This window comes from Zootoca vivipara, chromosome 5 (genome assembly GCF_965207765.1).
Source record: "Zootoca vivipara chromosome 5, rZooViv2.hap1.1, whole genome shotgun sequence".
NCBI classification, from domain to species: domain Eukaryota; kingdom Metazoa; phylum Chordata; class Lepidosauria; order Squamata; family Lacertidae; genus Zootoca; species Zootoca vivipara.
Window position 1 is genome coordinate 92,133,945 of NC_142588.1, and position 23,542 is coordinate 92,157,486.

Here is a 23,542-nt window from a genome sequence, read left to right on the forward strand (position 1 = left end):
GTTGGGTGCTCTTCAAGCAATGGAATTCCCCCTCCCATGCACCCCCTAAATCTGTCCTGGGTTTTCCTCAACTTTCTGCTACAGATTTGAGGAGGGAGCAGGGTGCTGGGGGAGGGGGGAATTCCGACAGATTAGAGCCCATTTCTACACTCCTATTCGAAAATATTGTATTTCTACACTCCTATTCGAAACCATTTTGTGTTTACAATCTGAACTTCTCTTCTCCTTCTGCCTTCCACCATGCCAGACCTTTCCTCCATCTAGCTCAGTATTGTCTACCCTGACCACCAGCAGCTCTCCAGAGCTCCAGGTTTCTCAATCCAACCTTGAAACCAGGTTTCTCCTTGAAACCAACCTTTTCCATGAAAACTATGTGCTTTTCCACTGAGCTACAGGCCTTCCTGTCTGTATCACCCCTCCTTACGTTCAATATTTCCTCTGGGTTGCGTTCCCTCCAGAGTCGCAGTGTTTTGCATGCTTCAGACTGCAGTTGTCAACTGGAGTCTGAAGGGGGCAGTGTGAGCGGGCTGGTTAGGCGAACAAGTAGCATGCAGTTCCCCTGGCTCTTGGTTTGCTGATTCCGGGAGGGAGGAATGAAAAAAGGTTGATTATGAATTGCTGGTTTTTTTATTGTGAAATCACTTTGATGTATTTTATGGGAAGTGACTCATAAATGGAAATAAATGAATTCTGAAGCCCAACCTCTAGAATAGCAAGAATGTAGAATCACCTATGGGGGGACGGGACGGAGAAGATCACAGGAGACGAGAAGGGGTTAAGAGAGGAGGAGGGCCATTTGGCAAGGGTGAAGGGGGTGGAAGTGGATTTGGTTTATTTGTACAGTGACTGCGCAGGATTTCTGGACAAACTCGACTTTACGGGGCATGCAGAAAAGAGGCCAGGCTTTCATCAGGTCCGAAGATGCCAAAGGGCTGCATGCTCAGCCCGGCCAACCTTTTGAGTAAATGCTGAAGAAGGAACCTCCCCTTCTTCTTCTTCTTCAAGGATTCAAGTCCTCCCCTTAAGGCAAGCTGAGAGGCTGCCAATATGGTTTGTTTGTTGAGCGTGCAATCCATCAGAAATCTCTTGCTAACTCAACACACACGGCGTCAAATCAGCAAAGAAGCAATACTGCAGTTGAACTTGCAGAGAGTTCACACAAGGCTTGTAAGATGAGTGAAATCTTAAGAGGATTTTCGTATCTCAGCGACAGCTCTAGGGCTGAACAACTCGGCTTATTTACCTGACTAGGGTTTGCAGGCCACACAATAAGGTGAGGGTGGCACTTAGCTGCACAAGAACCTGAAGTTTAACCATTAGCTGTCCCCAGGGCCAAAACCCAAGGCCTCCTGAACCCAGTAGGCTGTGCAAGCAGCTGTCAGCTGCAGAATTCCAGGGCGGCCAGGCTAATTTGAAATATCTTCTAAGGAAAATAGAAACCAATCCTTTGTAGCCCCAAGTTTTCCAAATGGCAGCCTTTCACCTCCCCTCAAATGGGACAAAGGTTTTCTTGCACTTGTATGAAGCAGGGAAAAGGTATGTGTCATTGGGGAAACCACTGTTTACGTTGCCTATCATAAGTCACCTCGAGACCCTTGGTGTAAGGCAATGAAGAGATTGCAACGATTGCCGGAAGCCTGGCTGCAACTCAGCTTGCTGAGAGGGGTTTGCTTGGGATTAAAAGCAGACAGGCTCATCACCGCTCAGCCAGCTCAAGCCAGAGAGGCAGGGCTTGCTTGTGCTGTCTAAAACAAGGCCCTGCCACCCAAGCCCTGCTCTCCAATTTGTTCCCGGAACTTCAGGGCTGCGCATGGGCTGCTGTAGCCCCTACAGAGCGAGGTGCAGCTTCCAGGGAACGCTCCTTCCCTTGGCCTTATTAAGAAAAATAGCAGCTCCCCTCATCGGAAGCAGTGCAAAGTGTCAGCCTTTGCAGTAAAAATTTAATAACCGCCCAGCATAATCAGTTTTGCTGATCTTGCCTTTTCACAGTCAAAACTTGACACTCGGAGCTTGGAAGGCTTTGAGTGTCTTTGGTTTGGCTGCTTCTCTTCCAACGTCTGCAGCGTGGGGCGGGAGGTGGGGGGAGCCGCTACCCAAGGCTGGTTCCACTAAGGTCAGTGGGTCAGGTGCTATCAGTATGGGGCACCAGGGCTCCACAGAAGGATGCTTCTCTTGCCAGGTGGGTTGGGAGCCGGTCTTTTGCACAGCAGCTGCATATACTGGCTCAGTATTTAAACCAAAGTGCCCATCGCAGACCCAAAGATAGCTCCCTGGTGGTCAGTCGCTGCCGACTTGGATCCCATCAGTGTGCATGTGAAATTGGGGGGCACTGTACCCCTGAATCCAAGTCCTGGGGCCAAACAACAGTCAAGATCTACTGTCTCCACGCCTTGCTTGTGGGCTTCCTAGAAGCATCTGCCTGGAAATAAGACACTAGACCTTAATCTAACCCAACAGAGTGCTTCTCATTTTCTTAGAAAGCAGAGGCTCTCGCCAGCGTTTAATCACCAGCTTCTAATACTTTGAATCCTCAGGTAATGGGGTGGCCTGTCCTGTCTCTTGCAGGCTCTTTTGCTTCAGGCTGCATGCTGTTTCCATGTTGGGGGTCATTGGGGAAAGGGATCGAAAACAGAACTGCCAATATACAAATCGATTGCGTGGCTGCACTTGGAATACCATGCGCCATTGTGCTCACCACTCATTCTCATACACACACAGTATTTTTATGCACTTTTTGGTTCCTTTTTAATTTTTTCACTGTATTTAATACAGTGGAACCTCTGTTTATGAACATCTCGGTTTACGAATTTTCGGTTTACGAACGCCGCGGACCCATCTGGAACGGATTGATTCACTTTCCATTACTTTCAATGGGAAAGTTCGCTTCAGTTTATGAACGCTTCAGTTTATGAACAGACTTCTGGAACCAATTACACCCATGCTTCGGGTTAAGTACGCTTCAGGTTGAGTACTCCGCGGACCTGTCTGGAACAGATTCATCCACTTTCCATTACTTTCAATGGGAAAGTTCGCTTCAGTTTATGAACACTTCAGTTTATGAACAGACTTCCGGAATCAATTGTGTTCATAAACCGAGGTACCACTGTAATTTATTTTTAAAATGATACTGTAGTGCAGTAAAAAGGTTCAGAAAATGGTAACCAAATGACCAGGGGGATGTAGCAACTCCCCAATAAAGAAAGGTTGTAGCATTTAAAGTTTTTTAGCTTAGAAATGGGGTGGGTTGGGGCATGAGAGAGATGTGGGACAGACAGAGGTTTTTCTCTATCTCACTCACAAAATCTAGAGCCTGGGACCACACTCATCTTGCAGAAGAAGGGTTTGCATGGGGTTAAGACACATAGAATTAGGGACCTCCAGATTCCCAGACTATCCCTGTACCTTTAACCCAGGTGGGACCCAGGTGGCGCTGTGGTTAAACCACTGAGCCTAGGGCTTGCTGATCAGAAGGTCGGCGGTTCGAATCCCTGTGACGGGGTGAGCTCCCGTTGCTCGGTCCCAGCTCCTGCCAACCTAGCAGTTCGAAAGCACGTCAAAATGCAAGTAGATAAATAGGAACCGCTACAGCGGGAAGGTAAACGGCGTTTCCATGTGCTGCTCTGGTTTGCCAGAAGCGGCTTTGTCATGCTGGCCACATGACCTGGAAGCTATACGCCGGCTCCCTCGGCCAATAATGCGAGATGAGCGCGCAACCCCAGAGTCAGTCACGACTGGACCTAATGGTCAGGGGTCCCTTTACCTTTACCTTTACCTTTAAGACACATAGAATTAGGGACCTCCAGATTCCCAGACTATCCCTGTACCTTTAACCGCTCAGCTGACTTCCCTATCTGCAAATGCTATATTCTAGGCTCCACTCTCCAATCGTCTCTGCCCCAAATACCTCTTTTTTCTGAACTAAAAAGCCATATAGCTAGCATTCCAAATATACCTGCTGTCTCACTGCATCACTCAGACTTAGTGCTTTGGAAACACGTTGGGATTATTCCTACGAGAAACGACTTTGCTGTGTTCCGATGCAGCAGAGGCTTTCTCTAGGTTTGATGTCCTGCCCCACCTGCCTCTGAGCACTCGGGCAATCTTTGACGGGAGCGTAAGCCCCCCTGCCTCAAACCAACAGCAAAGCTTGAACTGGAGGGGATGAGCCCCCTCTCTTGCAAAGCAATCCAGGTCTACTCAATTAGCAGAATTCATAGGGGCTGTAGAATTATGAGCTTTCTGGAAATTGAAAGCAACAGAAGCACCACCTCCCACAGACAAAGCACAAAATTCAAGCACTAAGGAAACGGCTGGAAGTGCTGACATGAAACTCAGGTTGCACTGAAGCCTGGAGGGTTTGCATGGAGAGAAAGGAGGGAGGGAGGAACCTCCGCGCTTCCTAGACTTTCTCTGTGTCCACTCTGTGTCCACTGTGTGGACCTTTTCTCAGATGCTAGACTGACACCCTTGACCTCGCTTCCTACTTTCCCCTCCTTCTTTGCTCCACCTTGCAGAGGTATTTCCTTTGTGTCTCTCCTGCAAAAGTCAAAGAGCAAGCACGGCTGTTTGCACATCCACCTTAGCTAGCTAGAGGTAGCATCTTTCCTATCGAACGTGTATTTCCTATAATAAGTTTGGCTTTTTTATTTTCCAGACTCAAAAGCCTCAGTGTGATTACATCAAGGGTAGAGTGCTCTAATCCAAGCTATTCATTTAAACTCCAAGGTATTCATTTAAACTCCAAGGGCCATCAGAAACACCAACCCTAATAATGGATTTCTAAATCTCTGACAAGGCTGTACAGTACAATAAAAAGTTTTGGGCATCATTAGTAGTCTGGAAACCAAGCCTTAAGAGGAGGGAGTTGGGTTGAGGGAGTTGCGTATCTTTAGCCTGGATAAGAGGAGACTGAGAGGAGATATGATAGCTATCTTCAAATACCTGAATGGCTGTCACATGGAAGGTGGAGCAAACTTGTTTTCTGCTACTCCAGAGGGTAGGAACCGGACCAATGGATTCAAATGACAAGAAAAGGGAGTCCCAGAGGGTTGGACCCGAACATTAGGAAGAAGTTTCTGATGGCAAGAGCTGTTCAAATCTGGAACAGGCTCCCTTGGAAGGTGATGGACTCTCCATCACTGGAGGTTTTTGAACAGAGGATGGGTGGCCATCTGCCATGTCCAATCTAGTTGAGATTCCTGCATTGCAGGGGGTTGGACTAGATGACTCACTGGGTTCCTTCCAAGGCTACAATTCTACGATTCATCAAAGCATAAACCTGGGCCTGGAGCATCAGAGTTCAGAGAAGGCTGGAGGAAACAGGGCCATATGCGTCTTGCAACTCGCAAAACCCAGCACGTGCCGGAAACGCAGGCACAAACAAAGCCGCAACCTGCAAAGGCTGAGCCTGCTGTTCCTCCAGAGCACATTTTCAAAACGACACTCCATCATAATGCTGAACCCACTTTGCTCGTTGCACACCCAGATGCCAGATGCCTAATGAATACAGGCCGCAGCGTGTGGCTCTCAGCGTGCCACTTCCTTGACCCCCTTCTGCAGCACAAGGCCCCGTTCGGTTGCCTGCGAAGCTGCTCCTCCTCTGAGCGAGCGGCGGGAGCGGGAGATGAGTAATTACGATCTGCAGTTATTAAATGTTTCCTCGCTGGCCAATTTAGCAGCTAATCTTTGTGAAATGTGGGGCCGGTCCCTCAGCAGCGGCATTTGCATGGCACAGCCGAGCCCGGCTATTAAATCAGGATCTGCAACAATGGCGATACTGCCGTGCCCCATTTGCAGCCTCTCCCCTGGTGCTGCTATAATGAGGCCTACATCTACGCGCGCGCACACACACACAGAGATATTGGGGGGGGGCACAGCAGCACCCTACCCACAACAGCAAACTTGGGGCAGGGAAGCCTCACCCATATTGCATCTCTGGCCAGGTCCCTGTTCTGCCCGTGTGCAACAGAAAGACATCTCAGAAGGCGCTGAAGTTGTGTGGCCTTGAACCAGAAATTGTGGCAGCCAGTGCACCATCACTGCTCAGCCAGGCACGGCCTTTGGGTGCAACCACTAAGAAGGCACTGCAGCTCATCAGGTGGCACAAAGGCTCAGTAGGGTTTTGCCTGGTCCTTAAAGGTAGGGCTGGGAAACTGGGTCCCTCTCGCTGTTGGCTTGTGGCTTCCATCAGTCCCAATCAACATGGTGGCCCATGGCCAGGGATGATGGGACCTGTAGCTCAACCACCTTAGGATGGCCAAAGGTTCTCCATTCTCAGTCTATAGGGACCAACAGTGTCAGTCCTTAAGCTGTCCTGTGCTGGGAAACTCCTGGATTTTTCTGGGAGGGCCACTGATCCTCCCATTCCTGCTCTTGCTGACTCTGGCAAGGATCCTCGATGTCAGCAACTCAGTTTCTTGAGTGAATGGACAAGCTACAGACTCCTGGGAAGCGGCTAGTTTGCTCACCTTCCAGGCTTCCTTGTCCCCACCCCAAGCTCACCTCTTCTGTATTATATATGTATTTATTATTCCCATTTATAGACCGCTTGAGGTGGTTTATATACAGTACACAATAAGTACAATAAAATGGCATCAAATGATTCACATAATATAAAATTTCAAACAACGCAGCATACATACACCCAATTCATTCAATCTCACTCTCTATCCATTTGATATAAAGGTTCACTACTTCAAACATGACATCTATCAAATACTCATACATAAACCACTCACACTCAATAATATTACAACCCAAGCAGACAGAAATAAGATACCACTCCTAATATCCAAAGGAGTAATGGACTCATGGCCCCAGACTGGGGTGTCTAATGCTCCTCATCCATCTCTCATCTGAAAGGGGCCCAGACCATAGCAGAGCAGGATCTCACCCTGGAGGGTACAGAACCCCTTCCGCCCACTGCAGCATCATAACAAACCTGGTACTGCACAACCTCAACACCTGATAAAGGAAAAAGCAGACACAAATGCCAACCTCACACTCAAGGTGGCTGTAAAGAGCACGGTAAATTCCAGTCGTTGCAGCCAACCAGATGCGAGGCTCTCCTTTTCCACCCATGATTCGGCCTGCTCATGCTCCAATTGTTTTCATTAAAGATTTTCTTCTCAACTCTACCCCACCGGGGTCTCCAGATGACCCCCACCAAACAACCCTCTCCCTCTTTTTCTGCCTACTGTGGCCGAGTTTAGCCAGAGTCCGGGGGGGGGCACTCCAATGTGCCAGTTGCCACTAGGCTCCCCCTGCCCCAAGGCAGAAGCTGATCGGCAACACTTGGAGAAGCGCTGGAAGTGGCACACCATTGGCATGGCCAGAAGGTGGCAATTCCCATTTCACCCCAGGTGGCGGAATGGGACGGGCCGCCCCTGTCGGCACCCAATGCATACAGACTTACACAGCAGCACATAACATCGGAGGCTGCCTTATACAGAGTCAAACTATCTTGTTCAGTATTGCCTGCACTGACTGGCTGAGGCCCTCCAGGATGTCAGGCAGGCGTCTCTCCCAATGTTACCTGGAGATGCCACTGGGAATTGAACCTGGGACCTCCTGCTTGTAAGGCAGACACTCGGCCAGCCAGCTATGGCCCTTACAAAAGAGGAGAGTTGAGAAAAGGCCAGCTTTCTTCTCAGCCTTTAGAGGACTTGCACTTAGTTCCATCCGTGTTTTGGCAGCTCCCTCACCTGTTTGCACCATTCCGTAAGTTATTGATGCCTGCTCTCTCTTCCTTTTTCTTCCCCACCCTGCCACCCAAGATGATTAACTGGTGCATCTGAGCAGGCGAGGAACCATCTGGGCTGTTGGAGGGGAGGCAGGAGCAGAACAAACACCAGTATTTTTATTTATTTTTTGTAATAAACACTACAAACAGGTGAGGGAGTTGCCAGAACACTGACGGAGCTCGATCTAAGGAGAGGAGCTGCAAGAAGCAAATCCTGCAAAGAGCCCAAAGCTTTCTTTCTCTCCGCAGCTGGGCTTCTTGTGCCCCCAGGCAATCCTGGCGCAAAGGGATGGCTGAGTGGAGTTCATCTGTCATCTCAGCAACAAAGCCCCTTGTTCTCTCCGGCCAGGCAAAAAGGGCCACGGTCCAGAGGTGTGTGTTATGTCAAAGTCTAAGTTGTTCCTTTACAGTCATGGGGGGGAGCCAAAAGGAGCCTGGCTCCCAGCTGGCTCTCAGGGGAGGCTTCCCCCATTGTCTGAAAGGTGAAGTGGACCATTCTGCAGAGGGGGCTGCCAGCTCATTTCAAGCGGTGCAGAGCATACGCAAAGAGCCAAGTCACATCATGAGAACATCACAGGAGCCTGGCATACTGGATCAGGCCACCGGCTCACAGTGACCAACCAAATGCCTATGGAAGCCTGTAAGAACAGCCAATATTCCTTGAAGGGGACCTGCACAGGACTGCCCAAACCAAGTTCCTGTGTGGCCCGTTGGCAAATCCAGAGGCCAGTTGGAAACCTTCATTCACTATCAGTTTTAAAGAGTGAATTTCTAGTTCTCATGGCTTCGGAAGGAAGCTAGAGAAACACTGTGCTGTGTTTTCTCTGCAGAATCACAAACAGGTCCCCAGTACTTTGTGCCATCTGCTCCGATCTTGTGTTCCAAGGCAGGTTCCCACATATCAGACCTGGGAAGTGGGAACCCTGTAGGCTTCCAGATGTTGCTGGACTACAACTTCCATCATTTGGCTGGAGCTGATGGGAGCTGGAGTCCAGCAATACCTGGAGGGTCACATCAGGCTCACCATCTTTGCTCTTAGGAAAGTGACTTTCGCTTCAATACTGCTGCCCATTCCCACATCTTAAACACAAGCCCACCAGAAAGATCTGCTGGGAACTCGTTAAAAACACTGCCCTCGGTTTCAGAGCTAAAAACAGGCTGGTCTTTACTTATTTAAAAATATACATATGGTAGCTCTGGTATTATTGAATTATGGTGCTGGAGGAGACTCTTGAGAGTCCCATGGACTGCAAGAAGATCAAACCTATCCATTCTGAAGGAAATCAGCCCTGAGCGCTCACTGGAAGGACAGATCGTGAAGCTGAGGCTCCAGTACTTTGGCCACCTCATGAGAAGAAAAGACTCCCTGGAAAAGACCCTGATGTTGGGAAAGATTGAGGGCACTAGGAGAAGGGGAAAACAGAGGACGAGATGATTGGACAGTGTTCTCGAAGCTACAAACATGAGTTTGACCAAATAGCGGAAGGCAGTGGAAGACAGGAGTGCCTGGTGTGCTATGGTCCATGGGGTCACGAAGAGTCGGACACGACTAAACGACAAAACAACAAAGCTCTGGTACTGGGGGGGGGGGCAGAGGGAGCACAAACTAAGGAGAGTTGCAGTGCTCCAACTCTTCCTGACCTCCTACCAGGTTAGGTTGCTGGGTTGACCCCCTCCAGAAGCTCAGAGCAGGCACAGATTTGTTATAGGCAGCCAGACAACCTCCCCCTCCCTCTCTTTCTCTCTCTAATCCTTTTAACGCCCAGCATGTTCCCTGTGATGGCAGCTGTAATTTTTCCTGGATGTTGCCTGCATTTATGTCTTCAGGGAGCCTCATTCACCTCTCAGCCAGAACTTCAAGGAACAGGCCTGGCTTTGTCTTAAAGGAAGTTAATTAGCAAGATGCCAATGTCTGCTGGGCTGTTGTTAATGAGACACTTCTCTTTCCAAACATCCTGGGGCCAATACTCATCAGAAATGTCAACGTTTCAAATGCCTTTCCTCTCCTAGTCCGCAATGTGTTTTTGTGTGTATGTGCAAAGCACAGCATCAGCCTGGCCTGTTGGTACCCAAAACCTACGCAATATCTAAGTTCACAACAGGGGCAGAAGGGAAGAATGCGTGCCCTGCTTTGGGTCAGGGGCCAGAGCAGCACAGAATTGGAGAGAACTGGAGACATGCAGCTGCCCTGCCCCGGAAGATGCTCAGTACCAATTATCACACAGCTCAGGCACTCCATCAGCCAATGGAGGCTGCTCCATTCGGACAAATGGGAGGCTGTCTCACGAACCTCAGTCTGCTCCCAGCCGGGCCTCAGCTGCCCACCTGTCCAGGGGGTGGCACTGCCTGTGGCATCTTCCTCCTCCTCCTCTTTAGTCTCAGCATTGCCCTTGTTGAAACTCAGCAGAGTTGGCTGTGTCTGTCAATGGCTCTGTCTCTACCCGCTGTTTAGCCAGTGTGGTGTAGTGGTTAAGAGCGGTAGACTCGTAATCTAGGGAACTGGGTTCGCATCTCCGCTCCTCCACATGCAGCTGCTGAGTGACCTTGGGCTAGTCACACTTCTCTGAAGTCTCTCAGGAGGAAGGGAAAGGAGAATGTTAGCCGCTTTGAGTCTCCTTCGGGTAGTGATAAAGCGGGATATCAAATCCAAACTCTTCTTCTTCCTCTTAGGCTCCCCACCTTCTGTGCTGGCCTCTCCAGTGGGCACCAGCCCCTAACTCAGGCTGAATCTATGGAGCTGTTCGGTTTCTGATAATTGGTTCTCATGGGAAACTTACAGATTCTTGCTTCACACAATTAACTCAAGGCAGTGTCAATTTACTCTTGGCAGAAAGCCAAGGTCTGCCTGGCCTGGCAACAACCCTCTCATTGGTTAATGACCAGCACTGAACTCTGTTATCTAGGAATGCTAGCACAGTTGTTTCTTGTGGGTGTTAGGAGTAGGAGTGCTGCGTATGGTTGGAGAGAGAGAGAGTGAGTAAGGATTTATTTTGCTTTGCTTTGTATGCAGAAACTCTGCTGGTTTTATTTTCTTTTAATAAATCCTGTAAATAGTTATTCTGCGTCTAGCCAACTAGTCATTTCCACCTCAACTAGCTTCTGCACTGTGCAGGAAAACTCTGCTACGTTTGGGCTAAAACCACTAGAGCTATGCCTGACACTTCAAAAGACTGCAGCGAATCTTAGGGCCACATCTCAGGCAGGAAGAACCCCATTTCTGGACCATCCCACCGGCTGGGTATGCGTGCCTGTACAAAAACAATTCCTGGCACATAGAAAACCAGCTTTCAAGGAGAAGCTCCAAGCCAAACCTCCTGCCTGAGATGTTGGTTTCCTATGCATCAGTGTCTTGCTGTGAAAGCCAGGGCTTTGGGGGGAGTGGGTGGTTTACTCTAAAGCCAAGTTGAGATTTCTTTGTCCCCTGAGCTTTTGGCCTGTACTGGGTGGGGATTTGCAGCTCGAAATGTGTTTGAAATCACTCTCCTCGTTTTGACTTCCTTTGCCACTGCCACTTGTATTGCGTGATGGCGGCAAGGGCAGGTATGCTCCCCAAAGCAACTGCTATTCCTTCCCACCTCAGTCCCGTGACAAATGCCCCCTACCATGAGATGTTTGCCAACTTCTCTCCCATCCCAAAACTATCCCCCTCCCAAGCCAATCCTCAGAAAGTTGCAGCATGTCCCTCAATGGGCCTGGGCATTTTGACTCAGAACTAAATTCCTGTCGTGGAAGCAATGGAGCCTTGATTCAGATTTACCACTTGACTGCGGCTCTGGTCCTCACCACCTGTATTTTAAACATCTCCTTTGCAGCCTTAAGACGATGTCCACAGCACAAACGGAAGCCAAGTTTCAGATTGGTCCATGAGCCGCAGGGCAAGGGACCCTGGCACTGCACAGAGGTTTGTGTTCTCTTGCAAGGAATCACCGCTAGTCTCCAGAAACTACAATTCCCAAGGTGCTTAGGGGAGGGGGGAGAGCCCAGGAAATGAAACAGGTTTACATTTGTAGTATTTGAATCCCATTCTTTAAGCCAACAAAGTTACAGGTGGGGAACTGAGGGTTAGAGACCGCACCTTGACCCAAGTTCGCTGTCAGAGCAGTGATCAGGCCAACCTCCTCCAAAAAGGCCACAGTGGACGTTGCAGCCTCCTTGCTATGCCTGCCCCACTGGATTTCTAGTGGATTCAGTACAAACATCACTTGCCATGAATATGGGAAAGACCACAAAATGCATTGCCAGCAGCACCACCGTAAAACTCAGAGCCAGACCTACTTAGAACTCAGCCGGCATTCTGGCAAAGGAGCCCCCCTGTTTGCAAGGAAGGCCACTGAATTGGAGGCTGGGAAGGGAGCCCAGGGGCCATGCCCTGACCCCAAGGCAGGATGCTCCTCACTTTAACTCTGACACCCTTAACCAGCAAAATCGAGGGCTGGCTCACAACGAGCCAAAGCAAAGGGCAAGTAGCTCCGCACGACTCGAGCAATAGAGCCAAGCCACGTTCTAAAGGAGAAGGGGGGAAGAAAACACACAGCCTTACGGGAAAATGCCTTCCCAACCCCAAATCTGCTGGATCCTGAGTCTGAAGCAAGTCTGCAGTTTACCGAGTCAAAATCTTTGAAATAAGCATAGGGGACCTGTCTTCCTTTGCTTCCAAGGGAGAATGCAGGTGTTCACTGCACAGATTTGGTCCGGGAAAGTCTTCTGCAACTATAAAAAGTGGGCAGCAGCAATCCCTCACGAGACTGTGACTGTGCACGCACGCACACACACACACACACACACACACACACACACACACACACACATTTACTCTGCATGCAGCACTCCCCCAACTCTGCTTTGTGAAGCCATCTACACACAATGTTAGTCACCACCCACGTCCATCCCATAGTTTCTCAAGAAAGGCTGCAGGGTCGTTTCCCCCCCCCCCATGCATTTCACCCCAAACCAGCTTTGATGGAAAATGTGAACCATGGGAAGACACCCATGCCCTCTCTCTGACCACCGGTGAGCATGGATGGTACACAACTTGGAAAAGTATCCAGCTGTACTGATGTGTGCAGCATAGCTGCCAAGTTTTCCCTTTTCTCGCGAGGAAGCCTATTCAGCATAAAAGAAAATCCCTTTAAAAAGGGATAACTTGGCAGCTATGGTGTGCAGCGACATGCAAATGTGTTTTGGAACGCAGTCCTGTTGCCTTTTATGCCGGTGTTGAGCGCACAGCCTAAGCACATAAGTGGAGCTGGCTGGATCAGGCCAATGGCCCATTCAGTCCAGCATCCTGTTCTCCCATTGGCCAACCAGGTGCCTGTGGGAAACCAACAAGCAGGATCTGAGCACTAGAGCCCTCTCCCCTCCCTTATTTCCAGCAACTAGTACTCAGAAACTTTACGGCCTCCAACCATGAACATGGAGGACAGACGTCATGGCTAGTTCCTTCTTCTCCTTCTGTCTGTCTCTCCCCTCTGCCTGTCTCTGAGAGAAGGAAGGTCTGGATCTCACCCACTTTAAGGGTGCATTCACATTATTTAGAAAACACCTAAAGGCAGCCCTGTTAAGGGAAGTTTTTAACGTGTGATATTTGAATGTATTTTTATATTTGTTGGAAGCCACCCAGAGTGGCCGGGGAAACCCAGCCAGATGGGCGGGGTATAAATAATAAAAAAATATTATTATTATTATTATTGCCTGAGAGCCGGTGATGTTGTTCCCTGCTTGCCCTCTGGTGTGTTTCCACAGGGCTTCCCCGCCTAGCTGTTCACATCAGCACAGCTTCCTTAGTGTCTGATTCATTTCGGTTTGTGTTCACACCAGGGGTCATTGACAGTGTGTGGGGTCTTTACCCCATGCATGCTCAATGTTGTCACCAGTGCATGCTCACAGGAGTTGAGGTCAGCTGAGGTACAGGAGGGCAGGAGGCTGTGGTTTCAAATGGGGCGAGCGGGGACGGGGGTGGCAGGAGGCTCTGGGCAGAAGTCAAAAGGCAAGAGCTACTGAAAAAACATCCCAGGATCTAAGACACAAATGAAGCAGGTTTAAGGTGATCTTTGTGGCTCAAAAAGCAGGTAATTTAGCAGGGGCTTAAGTCAATCAATCTCAGAAAACATTACAGAAGATGACTCAAATGCAAGCTGAGCAGCTGGGGGACTCAAATGGATAGGAGCCCCCCCCCCCCACTCAAATGGTGTCAGGTAGTAAATCACCAAAAGGAATTAATCCAGTGCCATGAATTACTGACAGAAGTTGATTTAATAACAGGCAACTGCTGTTGGAAATGAATTCATCTGAGCAATCAAAGACCAATCCCCAGTAAACAGACAACAGAAGCAGGCAGAGTTATCTGAGCTGTGGGCTCAAGGAAACAAGCCCCAGGAGGGGAAGAAACACAAGACAGCTAGCTTTAAGGAAATGCTAATGCGTTCGCACCTCATGTGAGCACAGACTAAAAACCCAGCACTGGAAAGGCAGCAAGTGCACAGTAAATGGGAGTGTGAACACAGCCTAAGCGTATTTCAACAGCTAATTTGGTGCAGTGTTGGGTGGAATCTGAGAAGAGGTGCTGCATCAAGCTATGGGAACATCCATCTAAAAAAGAGACTGTCCTTCAGAATCCTATGGCATTATGTCCTCCCAGTTGCCAGGGCAACTTTGACCTGAGCAGTCAGCAGAACTAGAAGCAACATGATAAAAAAACCTAATAATAATAATAATAAAGCCATCCTACCGATACATGGTGACAATATTAAAAGGTAAAGGGACCCCTGACCATTAGGTCCAGTCGTGACCGACTCTGGGGTTGCGCGCTCATCTCGCATTATTGGCCGAGGGAGCCGGCGTACAGCTTCCAGGTCATGTGGCCAGCATGACAAAGCCGCTTCTGGCGAACCAGAGCAGCACATGGAAACGCCGTTTACCTTCCCGCTGTAGCGATCCCTATTTATCTACTTGCACTTTGAGGTGCTTTCGAACTGCTAGGTGGGCGGGAGCTGGGACCGAGCAACAGGAGCTCACCCCATCGCAGGGATTCGAACCGCCGACCTTCTGATCAGCAAGCCCTAGGCTCTGTGGTTTAACCCACAGCACCACCTGCGTCCCTGGTGACAATATTACAAGTCAATCAATACACAAGCATATCAAGGCAATGTACAGGCCAGGGATGAGAGATAAGAGGCCACCTAAAGCCACCCACATTGGAGAAGGCGTTTGAACTGGGGCCTCCTACAGACATGCACAATTCCTGAATAAACTACAGGAATACATGTGTCTACACGTATGAACACAAAAACCTAGACACAGAGTTCAATTCTGGTGGATGCTGTGTTTTCACGTCACACAGCAATGCTATCAGCGATGCGCCCACAGTGGCCCAAACAGTGATGGACGCATTTCATTAAAAGTTCGATTAATTGCTGCTTGCTCGGTTTCCATTACAGCCAACAACTGCTGCGCTTGGCGTGGCATGCACAAGCTGCGTAATTTGGAACAGACTTGCTTTAAGCCACCTTAGAAATCCATGTTGAGACTGCAGATTACAATAAGCTGCAATTAACCAATTTGATAGGAATGCCAAAAGGCCGCAGTGGTTGAAGTTTTCCATCAATGGACTCCAGAGTATTTCGGGGGGTGGGGGAAAGGAACAGATTTTCAATGGCAAAAATACCCAAGTTTTGTTGAGTATGTAAGTTGCACAAGTAAGGAAGGTGCACTGAAAGCCGATCTGTTTAGAAGATGAAGTTCAAAGCATCTGGGTGTGTTATCTGGCTAAAGTGCTTTCCAGACCCACTGATTTGGAAGAGTTAAGCCAGGTTAGGAACATAGAAAGATGCCTTACATTGAGTCCTACAGGTCAGCTATGCTGACTGGTAGGTGTTCTCCAGGGTTCCAGACAGGGAATTTCTCCCCATCCTGCCTGGAGATGCCAGGGATGTTAAGAGGCTCAGGTGCTAAGGTGAAACCTTAACTTCTTGCTCTGTGAATGAACCTGCTTTGTGAATGCACAAGCTTGGGACTGCAAGCTCCCCGCTCCCCAATCCCTTTCTCTTTCACAGGCATGTGGAGGAAATTCACCTGCTTTCAAACAAGCCACGGTTCCTCATTATGCCTAAATTCAGGAGCTGTAGCTTAATTAAACTTTAGCAAGTGAACAAGCCCAGATCAAAAACCATGTCTGATCCTAACCAAAGTTAAAACAAACCACAGTTCCCTGATTTCAGATGCAATGACGAATTAGGCTAATTCAAAAGCAGAAGTGGTTGCTCCAACTTCCTTGCAGCTGAAAAAACCCCAAACAAACAGGGAGGAAGAGTATGTTTCTTTTCTACACTGTATGAAAAAGTACTTTCTGTGTGTGTCTAGTGGGGAGCAGACGTACAACCGGCAAATGTTTTCTAGATGCCAAATTCCTTCTCCTTATAACACACAATGTTACTTCACCTGTTGTCTATGGCTAAACTGGCTCACTCTTTCCAGTGATGTGCTGCACATTCCCAGTTCTTGCTTTGTGCTTGTGACCCAGACATTGTGTTGGGTGTGGAGCACATTCCCTTTTGGAGGGTGCACCAAAAGTGGGCATGATCTGGCAGAGACCATACTTCATCCTGCACGCATGCATTCAAGAGTTTCAAGGTCACACGACAGGCACGCAGAATCTCTAGAGAAAGGCAGGGGGCAGGGCCAGAGAAGGGTGTGGCATGGAAAGGGGTGGCCAAGTCAAGAGTCCTGAGGGCCAGGCAGAGAGGGCCACGCTCACTGCCTGGGCCTGACGTTTCCCACCCTATCCTGGCCTGGTCTGGGTGGTAGAATGTTTGCAAACACAGGCAATAGCTGTGCACCTTGAATGTGCAGAATGTTTCCTCTGCTGTATATCCCACTGTGCTCCTGTACCTGGGCTGGGTTGGCAGTGCCTATCTATAACTCTCCTCTGCCCCCTCGTCTGCAAGCTTCCACCCCTCCACTCCCAAATCCCACACCCACCAGAATTCTGTCTTTCAAGAGCAGCTAAGGATGCATCTACTGCAGCCTACCTGCAAGGAAACTGACAACCTTCAATGTGTTCAGACCTGGGATTCACCTTTCACCCAAGTGTGCAGTTGGGGATCCATTTAAACAAAACAAAACAAAACAAAACAAAAATGTCTATGGTGGGAGTGCTGCTGTGGCCACCCATCTTAGATCCCGACCCACCAATAGTTTGCCGAACCCCTGGTAGGGATGCCACATTTGTTTGCCTTGGAGGGCATGCCTGGGCTGAGCTGCAAATGCAGTCGTTCCGAGGTTGCGATGCATGCTTAACCACGTGGCTCGTGGGGAGGCAAACAGTCGCTGCCCTAGCCTACCTTACAAGGCTGTAGCTGCAAGGATTAACTGCCACCCTGAGTTTCCAAGAGGAAGGGTGGGATGCAAAGAAGCAGAAGGAAGTCCAAAAGCCACTGTGCCCCTTACATGTCCAAGCAGTTCTGATTCCCCGGTGCCAGCGAGGATGGAGAAGGGGTCAGGCATCTGCCTTGCACTCCCCTTCCTCTTACACACTTACACACACTAGTTGTGTAGGGCTTTTGCAGGCCTTACTTGTTGCTGTCCCGGTACTGATAGATGTAACATCCTTGTGGCATCCCGCTCTCCTTGTCCAAAGTAAACGAGAGTTTCAGCTGCAGAAAGGAGGAGAACGAAAGAAAGGAAGGAAGGAAGGAGGGAGGGAGGGAGGGAAAAAAGAGAAAGATTTTTTTAAAACAACAACAACAACAACCACATTTAGGCGATGTTCTCAGCCGCGGCAGCAACCCCATGAAAGGCTGAGGGGAGAGACCAACCTCACCAAGGCTGACACTCAACCGCTGAGGCCTGGAACATAGAGCAGGGCTCCAAACCTCAGGGAAGACAGAGTCACATGCCTTGCAGAAAAAGCACTGGCTTTTTCCACTCCTTTGTTGCTATAAAGTGTTTGCGGTTCTCCCGAAATGGCGTGGGTCATGACAGCTCCCTCCCCCGCCACCTTCGAACACACTCCAAATCCACCACCCACACACATCCATGGCCCTGCAAGCAGCAGCAGCAGCAACAGCAGCGAAGGGGCTCTCCGCCTCCTCTGGGGTAGAGGATTCTCCACCAGCGGCTGGACTTCCCACGAGCCTCTTTCTCTGAAAGTTTCTGCCCTGCGGCCCTCCAAGCACATTTGGGAGGGAGAGAGAAAGAGAGAGGAGGAAAACCACAAAGGGAAAGGTGACAAATTCTTCCTTTGGCACAGGGTTAATCCAAAAGCCAGTTGGAAGAGCTTGCAGTTTGGCCCCGTGTCCAGCAGGGGGCTGCACACAGGGTGACCTGGAAAAAAACATGGGGAGCCCAGGAGGGGCTGGGAGAGATTATTTGCTGGAAATCCAAGAAAGGGTTTTGGAATAGTGGGTCAAGTCCCGTGTTATCTAAGGCCAGTTCATTTAAGGCAGGGGAAAACTAATTTGGCGAAGAAGAAGAAGAAGAAGAAGAAGAAGAAGAAGAAGAAGAAGAAGAAGAAGAAGAAGAAGAAGAAGAAGAAGAAGAAGAAGAAGAAGAAATGGAATTCAATACAGATCTGCACAGATTTTGTTGAAGGATGATGGAGTTTCTGAACAAGCAGCTTGCTAAGAAACACACATTGGGGCTTACTTAGAGCCCCCCCCCAAACAGCTGAAATGGATTTGAAAGGGACATGGTAGCCATCCAAACCAAGCGTGGTCTAAGGCGAGAATGAGCCACCCACTGTTCCTATACTTATCGCCCTAAGCCAGGGGCTTAGGAACATGCTGATATGTGGATGTCGTGGGACTACATTTCCCATCATCCTGGGTCATGCTGGCTGCTGGGAGATGGAATCCAGCAACAACTCGAGGGCCACAATTCCTCAAACAGATGAATCGAGCAATTGTGCCAAGCCACAAAGGGAGAAGAGTGTCAGGAAGGGGGGGAAATGCGGGTGTGTGCAGGAGAGAGAGAGGGAGAGAGAGAGAGAGAGAGAGAGAGAGAGAGAGAGAGAGAGAGAGAGAGAGAGAGAGAGAGAGAGAGAGAGAGAGACCAGATTCTCAGGCCCATTCAATCTAAGCAAAAAGTCTTTCTCCATCCCAAGTATGAGGCTTCGGCAGTCCCTGAGAGCAGCACTGGGCTGGTCAATTTTAGGCATGGTGGAAGCTGCCTTCTACTGTTCCACTGAACTCAATATTGTTGACTGCGACTGATGGTGGTTTTCCATGCCCACAGGCAGGGAGGGGGCCTCTTCCTACCCTACTTGGAGATCCTGGGGATCGAACCTGAGACTTTCTGCATGCAAACTCCACCACTGAGCTGTGGCCCTTCCTAGAGGAGGAGGAAGAGTATTGTTTGCACACGCGCACACATGCCATGTTTTTGAATGCTTCACCACATTAAAATAAAAACAACTTTTGGCATGCAGTAATCTAGCATATCAGGGTTGAAGATAGAGTGTAGCCCTTTCCCTCATCCACTAGTTTATTAAATGCAGGGAGGTTTTTAATAAAAGGGTGTGAGAGAGCACCCTCTGCGCTGTCTGCAGTCCAGAATCCACCTTGGCCAAAGGTGCTCACCGAGGGTTCCCTACAGATCAGGATTCACGTCGGCAAATGAATGCTTTGTCAAACTAGGGGTGGCACACATTGCCAGCAAGATAGCTCAGTTGATAAGAGTGTGGACTCTTAATCTCAGGGTTGTGGGTTCGAGCCCCACGTTGGGCAAAAAGATTCCTACATGGCAGGGGGTTAGACTAGATGACCCTCGTGGTCCCTCCCAACTCTACAATTCTATGATGTGCCCATTTTGCATGTGTTCAATTACCAGCCCATTCTGTCATGCTTTCCAAACTTAGCAAAGGGGACTTGAAAACACACATTTTAAATTGTACACATTCCCCCACCCCAAACACATATTTTCAGCATTTTTAGCCGAGAACAGAAACACAAAATTCAGAGCACAATCAAAAGGATAAGCGCCTCCCAATCTGCGCATTAGTCTCGGAAGCAAACACGGGAGAGGACAACTTTGCTTAAAAGTGAAACCAAGTGAAATTCTCAAATAAGCCTACTTCAAACAAAAAGCTTTCCTGCACACACAAAAACTGGTATGTCAAGGAGCACGTTCCTCATTTATCTTCTCCCTGACACATTGGTCTTGTGTGAGTGGGAATCTCCCCCCCCCCAATTCAATTATAGGAGTCCTGTTCCCCCACCAAACACTCATGGCCTCCAGGGAGACTAGCTACTCTTAGAGAAGAAGCTCTTTAGGACTGGATAACCTCTTGGCAGTCTGCCTTGCGTGAAGAGGGAGTTATTCTGATCTAGGCTGATGAGGTGTGGCAGAGATGCTAAGGAAACAGTTTTCACAAGGAGGACTCCTGGAGCAAGCTGGAGGTTGCACTCAACGCTTCTGGACATTTTGGAGAATGGACGGCAGACCTGGCCTTTGCAAACGAAGCAAACACCACAGAGAGACTGGCTTTATTTGCAGACAGTTCCTGGACCCGAGGAAAACCCGAGAAGTAAAATTAACAGCCTCTGAAAGAGCAAAGGCTTTATTAAGTCGCCCTTCCACCAGTGGGCTCTTTGCGCAGCCGGCATGCCGGCTCATTAGATGCTGAGCCAATTCGCACTCCCCTGCAAGGCAGCGAGTGGAAATCGAAGCAGTCGAGCTCCCCTGACCCTAATTAAGACTGCCCAAGGTGCAGCTGCTGCAGAGTCCAGACATCTCTGCACATGTGCAAACATGCAATTTTACTCAAACCCGGCTATTTGTGTACCAAAGCCCAATACACCCACAATCTGGGTTCTCCAGTTTGTTCCGATGCCTCAGTCTCATCTGGCGCAGGTTGACCAGCCGCAACGTGATGTCGCTCCGCTGGGACGCGTCGGCAACTCTCATGGGACATCCAGGCAGATTTTGCATCGGGAGCAGCCTTGGGAGGGGGCCCTGTGGCGAGCTGGGCATTTGGCTCCCTGCCACCCTGGAAAGCTAGACCAGTTCTCATGGAGTAATGTAAGCCACACCATAGGGCAGGGGGAGGAGAGGCTCACACCCTCCAGTCATTCTCCAAACAAAAAATAAATATAAAATTCAATTTAAATATGGGGGAGGTCTGTCGCGGAGAGCAGACATGCCGGGGCTTGCGAGGTCTGACAAAGAAGGAGGAAATTTCTAAATGTTGCAATGCTAAACTCGCAGGTTGCAGACCATAAGGAGTGGTAGCAATTGGTCCAGCTGACCAACACCCCACCCCATATTTGTTGGGGTCCAGGTCCAAGTGAGCTCTGACAAAAGCCTCCGAGGAGGCCCTTCTGTTCACAAAGGCAAAGTTCACTGCTGCTTCCGTGCTTAGGGACCGCGGGAGCACCCCACAGAAAGGACGGCGAGCCGAGGCCCTGCTGGATCCCGTCACGGCAAGCCGTTTCTGGGATATATGCCTGCCGTCATTTTGTTCCATCAACTTGCCACCAGGTTCAACTTGCAGCGGGGTAGAGAGACACGGAGCTCATCCATCACCCAGCCGCATTCTTCGGAGGAGAGCGCTGCGGCGCAGCAGTCTCCATGCCCTTTCCAGCTCATTGGCACTGGGCACAAAAGGGCCGTTCTTCATGCCGGGGGGCGGGGGGGGGGGTTCAGTGGGAACGGGGGCGATTGGGAAGGCTGAGAACAACAAAGGCTCACCTACCCAAGGAGTCTCACTGATAAATTAAGATGTCATAGGCCCTTGAATAAGAGCTGCCAAGAAGACTAGTTGGGATTTCTTGAGGGTGGCAAACGCCTTCAGCACCACATGAGCAGAAAAATGCCCGAGGTGGCATTGGGGGAGGGCAGCTTTGCTTGGCAGGAACATAACCAACGGTGGTTAAAGTTAGTCAAACGTAAGTTTCTACGTCTCTGTTTTTAAACGCTCTCCTGTCCACTGGCCTGTAACCTTCAGCACATTCTCAGAAATAAAAGGAAGCCGGATGTTCTTCCAATTTGCATCGTCTCTGTCTGGCTGCCTGGAAGAAATTCCCAGCCCACCCCTGGTGAGCAGACTGAATGCCTACTAACAAACCTAGGCTCGATTCCCATGCGTTCTTACCCCAAAGTTGTCTGGTGTCACATGCTGAAGATCAGGCCCTTTAACAGGGTGCATTTCTTCCTCTCAACTTATCCCCACCTCCTAGTTTTGTGGTCCTGTGCAACAGACCAGGCTTGGGGTCCTCATTTCACCTACAAGCAAGTACTGAGGTGGTGGGAGAAATCTAAGAGTATCGCTGCCCTGACTGAGAATTCAACAGGGCCATTAAAAGGTGTGATGTGTTGTGAGGGGTACTTATCCTGTCCAGCAACACCTGCAGGGGCAAAGGTTAACTGCCTTTGCAAGAGAAATACCTGACATACAGCCTGTATCTCAACAGTGGAGTCAGAAGAGGCAACGGGTGGAGAAAAAAAGGGGTCAGCCAGGCTGCCAAGATCGTTACGCATTTTGAAAGAATTTGTTCTGATTTTAAGGTACTATAGGTTTTGCCAGCTCCTGCAGAAGTTTTGAGAAAGGGGGCATGGCTTCTCTTGTGCAAAGCTCCGTGCGCACAGGTGCCACCCTAAGGGCCCTTGCCAAGACTCTGGAGAGCCACTTCCAGGCAGAATGGGCAGCTAAAGCAGCTTCACATGCTCATGGGGGCAGGGGCCACAGCTCAGTGGCAGCGCATGCGCTCTGCACGCAGAAGGTCCTGGGTCCATTCACTAGAAGCATGTAGGCGCTGAGCTAGGCCTGATCTGGTAGGAGGCAGCTTCCGACTGTCCCTGGCACCTCTAGTCACAAAAAGATCTTGAGCAGGACGGCCTCTTTCCACTCGAGATTGTGAGAGCTGCTTCTAGCCACAGCAAGCAAAACTGTTCTGCTGTGCAGCAGCTTCACCCACCCCTATCTGGATGACGATCTCCTTTGCTCCGCTGGCCAGCCTGCCTTCAGTAAAGAATGTACGAACTTTCCCCTAAGAGAAGGGGTTCTGTCACAGTAACCTTCCCTCTGCCTGCGCCCAGGGCAACCTTCTGCACTTGACAGAAATAGAAGTGTGTCTTTCCTAAAGGCACGCCAGTGTGGACACAGCGGAGCATCTTTCCCTGCATGAATGGAAAGCGAGAACGTGGCCGAGTTACAGCCCCGGGGTGGGGGTGGGGGCAAAACCCATCCTTTTGAAAAAGGGAAGTGTTGATGGGGAAACATACAGGTGCCACACATCGGACAGGGCTGTGTGTGAGCCCTGGGGTTCTGTGAGCAACACCACCAAAGCCGATACAGAGTATAAAATTCAACACCTCTACCTCAATAATTTTTTGAAAGCAGAGTTCCTAGTCCCTACGGCTGTGAAACCAAACTTAAAATAGTGGGGGTGGGGGGATGGTATGATGAAAGTTGTAGGAAACTTGAATGCTTCGATGCCTCTTTTGTCTTGTTCTGTGCTGGGCTTGAGAGTGGATTTAAATGCAATTCATTTGCATAATCAATTTGGGGCCCCCAAATTCAGCTTTTCATCGGATGGAATTTGGGTTCCCCTGCAGCAGATTTTAAAAACTCACTTAAGCTCAGAGTACAAAGAGCCCCATTTATAACCTTCTCTTTTTGAATGTGCTGATTCGCTGGAGATTCAACATGGTTCTCCTCCCCCCTGCCCCCCCGCCCCCCGTTCAGCGGCTGTGGTCACGGTTCACAGGCAGGATCGCAATTTTTTTGCCAAACATTTTCTTTTCCATATATATAGATATACGCGCATGCCTCCAATATAAACGGTGCTTTTAGAGCCACTTGCAAAT

At 49.5% G+C, this 23,542-nt stretch overlaps 1 protein-coding gene across 2 annotated transcripts in view; it reads right to left on the reverse strand.

Moving 5' to 3' along the window:
- DIS3L2 (DIS3 like 3'-5' exoribonuclease 2) overlaps positions 1-23,542 on the reverse strand; it is a 193,299-nt gene that overhangs the window by 28,507 nt on the left and 141,250 nt on the right. For both annotated transcript variants that reach the window (XM_035132940.3, XM_035132941.3), the window contains exon 15: positions 17,312-17,391. In XM_035132940.3, coding sequence (XP_034988831.2) covers positions 17,312-17,391 — 80 coding nt within the window. The remainder of the gene's footprint in view (positions 1-17,311; positions 17,392-23,542) is intronic.